The 9,274-nt window shown below is 31.4% G+C and overlaps 1 protein-coding gene across 1 annotated transcript; it reads right to left on the minus strand.

Moving 5' to 3' along the window:
• Nucleotides 1-4,307: 4,307 nt before the first annotated feature.
• Nucleotides 4,308-7,544, minus strand: LOC124921725 (putative 12-oxophytodienoate reductase 11). Its single transcript, XM_047462417.1, has 5 exons — nt 7,419-7,544; nt 7,183-7,323; nt 6,070-6,200; nt 5,843-6,004; nt 4,308-5,044 (listed from the first exon to the last, which is right to left on the minus strand). Exons 1-5 carry the CDS (start codon nt 7,505-7,507, stop codon nt 4,446-4,448), a joined length of 1,122 nt encoding a protein of 373 aa, XP_047318373.1. The 5' UTR covers nt 7,508-7,544; the 3' UTR covers nt 4,308-4,445.
• Between the last annotated feature and the right edge of the window lie 1,730 nt (nt 7,545-9,274).

Here is a 9,274-nt window from a genome sequence, read left to right on the forward strand (position 1 = left end):
ACAACAGAATACACAATGTCTTCCATGTCTCGCAATTAAAATCATTCAAAGGTACCCCTGCTGCTGTTGAAAATATTCCCCAACTTAGCACACAACCAAACAGGACCGGAAAAATTGTTGGTGAACAAGACATAATGGTGCAAGGAAAAATGAAAAAACAGCTGCTAATCAATTGGGATGGGGCCCAAACAGAAGACCAAACTTGGGAAGATGCAGAAATTATAAGTATTCAATGCTCAGAGATGCTAGCAACAAGGAGGCAAACAAGACAACACTCTCTTCGTCGGGGTCGACGAACTTCTGATGGGGGAGATGATGTTACGATCCTCAAATAAGAAAGCGCACCCTCCTCGGTCCTATGGAACAATTGGGCCAACTTTATGTTCCGTTTAATAATTCATCTTTTATCTTCTCTTATATTTCTTTAAAACCAAATTCTGTTATTTTGTAAGTTGTTATAACAAATTTGTAACCGACTCTTGGGTACTTCAGCCTCTTTAAATGCTGATGCCCACCCCACTTTTTGGGCTATGAATTGAATATTTTGGAACTTGGTGCTCTAAGTTATCTCTCGGCCCTCCTCCCCCTTCTTGGACCGCTAGTTGTAATCTAGTGGTATTTCTCTCATCCCCTTCGGCTCTTCTTTCCCTAACCTCGAATTCTCCTCTCATTCTATGTCCGCTGCGTTTGAGTGTTGAATTCCACCATCGGCCCCGATCATCAAGAACCCGTTTCTTAAATTAAAGAACTTGAAAGGCTCGGTCGTAATTTAAAGTCTAACATCTTGGTATCAGAGCAAGACGATTCTCAAATGAAATAAACCAGATAGAAGCAAAGATGGATAATCTTAAGGCCCTACTCGAAGGGCTGACCCAACAATATGCCTCCATGAATGCTGCCCTGCAACAACATATGACCGAACAGGCTGCCTTGCACAATGCTTTTCTGCCAAATATGAACAGAAGGTATGCTGCTAGAAAAAGCTTGACAGCCATTGAAAAATGTGCGTTTAATAATGGCCAAGATCCCGACACCCGACCCTATAATATTATTTCTTGCTACCTTCCTCCAACCCGACTCACAAATGTTAATATTCCTGAATTTGATGAGACTGATTTGGAGAGCTGGCTCTTATTTGCCGAGCAAATCTTTAGGGAGAGCAAGACGAATGATGCCACAAAGCTAGACATTGTCCGCACTCACGTCTCAAAAGAGGCAAGAATGTGGCATGAATCATATTTGCAGAATTGCAACCATATGGAAGCATTGACGTGGCATAAATTCAAGAAAGATCTCTTGCTGCGACCCTTGTACAATGCCAAACCGCCGCTGCTGCTCAAACCATGCATTGTTAACACGGTTTGGCCGAGCTCAAAATGAGAGCCCAATCATAGGTGCAAATCCAGATTGTTCATGGCCCCGGCTAATCAGCAAGAAGTTCAAGAACTCGTTCAAGAACCCGTCCAAGAATCAGATTTTTATGACCCACCTTTGGTGCTTAAGACAAGAGACGAACGCATCATTATCTTGCACACTTTCTCGGTCCAGCAAGGTGCCCCTCGGTCGCGGGTCAACATAATACAAGGCAGCCAGCTAGAAAAGGCCTTTGAAAATCATAATGTTGCTGCCACGGTACAAATAATCAGCAAGAACGAATGCCAAAGTGTTTCACTTGTTTTGGAAGACGCTCCTGAAAATTTCCAAAAAATAATCAAAGGGCTCACCCAACAACCCAACAACCGAACACCAGCCATGAAGGTAGTCGGAAGACATGGCTATGTTGTTGCGCATGTGTAGCTGGTCTGGATAAAGGACTGGGCTTGGTTGTTTGAAGACATTCTAAAGTATGCCTGGAAGAAAAATGGCCCTTTTGCAGCACTTGACGTGTTGGGCCGAAGGAAGGACTGGTTGTGGAACATGAAGATCGAAGGCTTCTAAGAAATGCGGTCCTAAGACTCCGACACTTGCTGGACTTACTGAAGTCTGACCGAATTCTTTGAAATATTGAGCATGCGCATTAGAGGCTCGGCAGACCACGGTCTTTTTCGTCGAGGACGATGAATTTCGAAGGGGGAGATATTGTTAGGGTCTAAAATCAAGGCGTCGATCCTAGAATAAATTCCAGCAACCTTTCTCGGCACCCGGTCTCGGTCCTAGTGTGCACATGTGCCAAATTTCTGTTTTGTTGTATTAATATTTTGTTTTGTTTTTTCCTTTTCTATTTTACAAACTAAATTCTGTTATTTTCTTGTATTTGTTGTAACCGAATATTATGGGGCAAGACATCACCTATATAAGGCTGATCTTTATTCCCCAAGGACCCATGAATAGAATAATGAAGATATGAACTTCAGCCCTATTCGTTTATTATTATTTACTATGGACTGTTTGGTGTAGACCAGCGGTATTTCTCTTCGCACCTTGGTTCTTCTATCCCCCCCCCAAATTCTTTATCGAAAACCTTCTGCTGCCCTTTGATTGTAGAATTTCCACCGGTCTTATAGATCAAGAACTTGATTCTTGAACCCAAAACACACCTTACGAAACAAGTCGTAACAGATTCTTTGGAGTTTTACTTTTACATCTACCCCTTCTCTCGGTCATGAACACCTGACTTGGAGTCGAGAAGCTCTGTTCTTTTCTTATAGCATCTTCATTCAACACACTCTCTTTCATCATTTTCAAAGTGAGCTTACCTTGTGGAATAGAATTGGTAATTAAAACTGCAAGTGTCTCCCAACTATCAGACAGAGAATTAATCAAACACATAGCATGAAGCTCATCATCAAATTTCATTACTATTGCAGCCAACTCATTTAGAATATCCTGAAAAGCATTTAGATGCTCGGATATAGAAGACCCATCTTGATATTTCAACGAGCAAAGCTTCCTAAATAGAAATGCTCTGTTTTGAGTGTTGTTTTTCTCATACAGCTCACTCAAAATAGTCCACACTTTATGAGCATTAACCTCAGTAGCCACATGCTGATACACACTGTTGTCAACCCATTGCCTGATTTTACCAACTGTCTTTCTTTTCAGCTTCTTCCAATCTGCATCTGTCATAGCCTCTAGTTTGTCTTTATCACCCAAAATAGTATCTTCATAATCATAATTACACAATAAGTCCTCCATCCGTGACTTCCAGATTGTGTAATTGGTAGCTGTGAGTTTGATCATCGTGCCATTACTACTCAACGATTCTTTCATTTGAATTATACAAGAATCACCACCAAATGAACACAACTCTTATACCACTTAATAGAGAAATCCAGAATAATAGCACATGTTTAGCAATATAGAAATAAACAAACTAAATAAAGGTCTGACAATTCATTTTTCTCTTCTATATAATCAAATAGGCGGCCAATTCAATTGAGCATCAAACAATCAAACAATCAAAGAAACAGAGAGCAAGACACCAAGATTTTATGCGGAAAACCCAAATTATGTAAAAAATCACGGGACACTTTGGCCACTTAAATCATCCACTATATCAAATGGGTATACAATGTTGTTCAATACAAGCCTAGAGAAATCTAATAAAAATTATCAATTAACCTCATCCTAACTTGTCATTCACATACATTATCATCATCACTAAAGATGACTAACCAAATGGAGAAGGAATAAAGGAAATTAAAAGAAGAATATGATGCTTCAATGGAGGAATTGATGCTTCAATAGAGATAGAGGAAGAGGGGGAGAGAACTAAATCCCAACTGTTGTGTTTTTTTTTTTCTTTAATTAAATATGTCCTAATGGGCTTTATTAATTTGTCAGGCCCAACTGCAAATAAGCTAACCCAACATATAGATACCCATCGGATTTGGGATCGAATAGTATAAAGAAGGTTGAGTTCGAGGATGAATACTTCATTACCCGACGGATAAGATATCATTGCCTGCCATCCTAGCTATGACATTAAGAATTTAATGGTGAGTTTGATATTAAAAAAATTCATTGTTATTATTAGACGAATGTTCGAACTTTTACTTGTGTTTTATAATCTTTGAATTATTACAATTTTGTCAATTTTGAAGTTTTTTCTCAGATAAACGAAACATTCATCATTTAATTTGACGGCACCTTTTTTAAACAAATTTATCATGTCATAAACAAATAATATTAAATTTAATTTTTTATTATTATTTTCTTTAATTTTAATTCTTTTCAAACTCCAAAACAAATAGGTTAAATAGTAAGAAAGTGAACAAATATAATATGCAATGAAAAAATACTCATGCCCAAAATCATGAGAATTGATTAACAAACAAATACTCACCAAATTAAACATTGAAGGTATTGATGAACAAATACTTTTCATAAGAAAATGACTTCAACCACACCAATCATAATAATAATCAAGTACAAATAATACTTTAAACAAGTACCATATTATTAAAATAAACAACATTAACCCCTTTTAAGAACACCGAACCAAATTAGGTTGAAGTCGACTCCTCGAGAAACGAATAATCGGTATAACCAATAACCGGATCTTGAGTATAAAACGTATGCCTATCATATTTAGTCAACGGTGCGTCCAACTCAAACCTCTTCGGTAAATCGGGATTAGCCAAAAACCAACGTCCAAATGCAACTAAATCTGCGTAACCATCCGCTATTACTTTGTTACCAGTATCCCTCGTATAACCACTCGAAGCTATAAGGGTTCCTTTAAAGACTTCCCTTATGGGATGAAGTCCAAAAGGAAGCTCATACTTGCCATCTATTTTTACCATCCTTGGCTCAATTACATGGAAATAAATAAGGTTGAATTTGTTAATTGCGTTCGCGATGTAGACTCCTAGTGCAACTGGATTCGAATCGGGTGTTTCCATAAAGTCGGCAAAAGGGGAAAGACGCAAACCAACTTTATCAGCACCAATCTCGTTTACTACGGCCTCCACTACTTCTATTGCGAATCGACAACGATTTTCTAGGCTTCCACCATATTCGTCTGTTCGATCATTTACACTGTCTTTTATGAATTGGTCAATTATATAACCATTGGCACCGTGAATCTCAACTCCGTCGAAACCTAAACAAAATACAAATCATGAATATTAAAAAAAAATAGCATTTTCTAATCTCTTTTTTTCTTTGTTCATTTTAAACTAGAGTTTTTGAGAGATTTGTTGCTATAAAATAATTGTGTATCAAATCATTATTACATTGTAAAAAAACAAAATCAATTTTTTTTAGTTTTGATAATTTTAAAAGTAGTAAATGTTAAGATGATTAGACAAAATATAACAAATATAAAAAATCTAATAATTGTATTTGAGTAAGTTTCTAATTCTATCAACAACAAAAATACTTAAATTCAAACAATGGAGCATTTAAGTTTTAAATTAATTTTTTATCTCATCATGAATCCCATTATCAATAAAAGTATGAACTAAAATACAAAATAACCCTATGGTTACATTTATAAGGATCCTTGATACAAGAATCCCCACACATATAGGGTAAAATGATAATTTTATTTTAAAAAATATGACTATTTTAAAAGGATCTCTTTTGGGTTACATTTTTTTTCTATACATGATTTATCCTTATATATTTTTACTTTTTCGAATTACATAAATAAAACAAATTAAGATATACCCTTTGCGAAACACTTTTTAATGTTTTTTTGGTACTAAACTACATAAAAAAAACAAATCAAGTTTCAAACCATTAGAGCCGGCTTGATCTTGAATTATTTAAATTTTTTTCTCGAGTTAAAAAATAATTTATTTGAGTTTTACAATACACGAATTTTAGTATAAAAAAAAAAAAAAACATCAAATTAACGAGTTCTAAACATGGATTTTCAAATAAGGAAATGACTTACCAGCTTCAATTGCATTACGAGCAGAGATTCTAAAGTCATTAACAATGCCCGGAATCTCATCGGTCCTAAGCCGGCGAGGGGGAGACCAGTCAACACCATCAAGACCGGGTGTGATACCCTTATCAGTACAAGATATAGGAGCTTCACCATTGGGCTGAAAATCTATAAATATATATATTTTTTATAAATTAATAATTAAAAATATAATTAATTAATGAATTAATTACCATAAGTTGAAACTCGACCAACGTGCCAAAGTTGGCAGAAAATGATGCCTCCTTTATCATGAACAGCTTTCACAATTGGCTTCCATGCTTCCACTTGTTCTTCAGTCCAAATTCCAGGTGTTTCTGGGTATCTTTATTTCAAATTTAAAATATTTAATCACTTCAAACTATTAAACAAAATATCGAGATTCAATAATGTGTTATTATTTAAAGTAAAAGTACTAAACATATGAGTAGATATTACGATTCTATTGTACTTTTATAATAATTCTTTTTGGGATTTAGGTTATTTAAATAAAAGAAATGATTAGAGAAAAGATTTGGGAAAAAGTAACCACGTGTTACAATTTAATTTGCTAAGAAAAAAAAAATTCACTCTCTTAGTACTTTTTCTTTTTTCAGTCGTTAATGTAGTAGTCAATAATGTAATGTCATTTTCTTTTTTTATTTCTTAATTTCCCTTTTCTTATCCTCCTGTTTATTTTTGTTTGAATTAAATAAATAATATTATTTATTTAATAAAAGAAAAGTTTAATATATAATATTAAAAAGGAATAGGGAATAATTATTTTAAAACTATTCAAATAACCCTAAACAAAATCTTTAAATTCTGGTTGAATCAAGAAGATTTGATTAATAATAGAGTTGGTTTGATCTTGTTTTTTTTATAGGTATTTTAGATTTTGATAAAATAAAACATTATTTAGATTTTTAATTTGTTTAATTATTAAATTTAGTAAAAGTAAAGTAAAACATTTTAATTAATTATATGAATAATATAATTATTAGAATGTGAATAAAAAACATGATAAAATAAGAAAAATCCTAAAAACCTAGATCAAATGAGAATTAATTGTTGTTTTTCACCAAAAATGTAGATAATCCATTTTATTTTTTTAATTATTTAATTTATTAATTAAAATATTTTTATTTTTATATAATCTATTAAAAACAACTCAAATAACCTTTTATACAATTCAACAATCGAAAATAACTAAATATATAAACAAGCAATTTGTAGTTTGATTTTTATATATATTATTGAAAATTGAAAGTAATTTAATTTTGGTAAAAAACATTAGAAAGAATAAATAAAGATATGTATTTATTTACCCTTGTGCAGTATCGGAGACGCCGGTGGCTTCAGTAATAAGAAGGCCGCCGGCGGTGGTTCTCTGGGTATAATAAAGTATGGCGTGGGGCTGAGGGATATAGCCGTACGATCTGTTTCTCGTCATCGGAGCTAATACAATTCTGCAAGAGGAAAGAGAGAGAGAGAGAGATTCAAAGGAGAGATTGAGAGGAGGAGAGATTCAAAGGAGAGATTGAGATTGAGAGTTTTATTATACCGGTGGGAGAGATGGAATTTACCCATCTTGTAAGGAGTTAAAAGAGGGATTGTCTCGCCGGCGCCGGTGCTTGCTTTCTCTGCTGCCATTTTTATCTTTCTTCTTCTTGATTTCAAAACCCTAATCTTGGAGGACATATTTATATACTTACAGGGGTCTCTTTTTTTCTACAAAAATATTTAATCAGAGTCAATACAAGAAAAATAAATATATTTTTTATTTTTTATGTAAAGACATAACCTTTGTTTTAATAAATAATATATGTCACATTCAAAAAAAGAGTGAAGAATAAAATAATGTTGATTCTCACTGATTTTAAGTTTATATATAAATATTTTTTTTTTTATCAAAATAATACTTCCTTAAAATCACTATTAATCATAACTTAAAAAAGAAAAGAAAAAATTGGATAGTAATAATTTTGAGGATGGAAATAATTTTTTTAATAAAAATACTTAGAAAAGTATTAAATAAATTTTATTTTATTTTTAAATAAATGATATTTTAGTATTTTGATTAATAAAATTGAGTGTTGTAATTGATGAAATTATGTTTAAATATAAAAAAGTATTATAATAATTAAACTTAAAAAAAAATCAAATAACTTATCAATTTTAATCCAATAAAAAATCTTAAATAACCAACGCAACATCAAACAAGTCCTAAATATAAACTTATATAATATTAAAATTATCTTAAAAAATGATTTAGACTAAACACATCTGGGGGCGGTTGGATTAAAATAAATTTAACTTAGGATCAACTTTAATCGAGAATACTTATTGTAAGTGTAATTCATCTATACTTTTTTTTTATCTAATTTTATTCTCGAGAATGACTTTAAAAATCTATCTTTTTTATTTCTAATATTCTATCTATTATGTTGTTGTTCGGTGACAGGTGTAAAATCATTATTTTTGTATCATTTAATTCTTAGAATAGGTTAAAACAATGTCATATTATGATAAGATTTCCTAATAAATATATATTTTTTTTATTTAAAAATATTTTAACTTTGAAGTGATAATCGAATTCGTAACATTTAATCTCTTAAGAATTATTTTTGTCACATAAATTATCTTCCTAAACATTTGAGTTATTTAAAGGGAATTATATTTTTATTTAAATTGATTCTAACCATAATTTTGAATTGAACAAGAATCTGGAATCCTAGGCATCTTAAGAAGAATTATTTTACATGTGCTGGTCAAAATGGGTGTCGGCTGCTATTAAACCTATTTCAAATTATTATTTTTTTCTCCTATATTTCGTACGTACTATTTCAAATTTAAAATAAAAATAAAAGTATTTTTATTTAGTTTATTTTAAAGTCATATATACTAAACTTAAATGTTTTAGTGGAGAATCTTTTCATTTTAAAAATAAAGTTACGATATATTAAATAAACTCTAAAATTATATTTAAAAAAAATAAACTAAATATTATTTTTTTTACATATTTTTATAATAAGCTAATAATAGTAACATCAGTTAGTTTGATTATGTTAGAGCTAGTTTGATATTACAATTTAATTTTTTTTTACTAAAACTAACATAATATAGTTTATTTATTTCCAATTATTGAATTAATTATTTTAAATTTTAAATACAATTTTTTTTTTTAGTAATTTAACCCATTAAAACCCAAATAACTTATATTTTTTATTAAATAATATTTATTTTACAAAATCTCAAATAATTCAAGATCAAACAAGTTCTAATATTTGATTATTTTATTTTATTTTAAATCACAGAAATGTAGTCATTGCTTGGATCAGCAATAAATCACGCCAAGACAATTGGCAATGGTGGTGATGTCATAGTTAATTTTTTAATAGATTTCAAATCATAATTATG

Source organism: Impatiens glandulifera, chromosome 1, assembly GCF_907164915.1.
Source record: "Impatiens glandulifera chromosome 1, dImpGla2.1, whole genome shotgun sequence".
Lineage (NCBI taxonomy): Eukaryota > Viridiplantae > Streptophyta > Magnoliopsida > Ericales > Balsaminaceae > Impatiens > Impatiens glandulifera.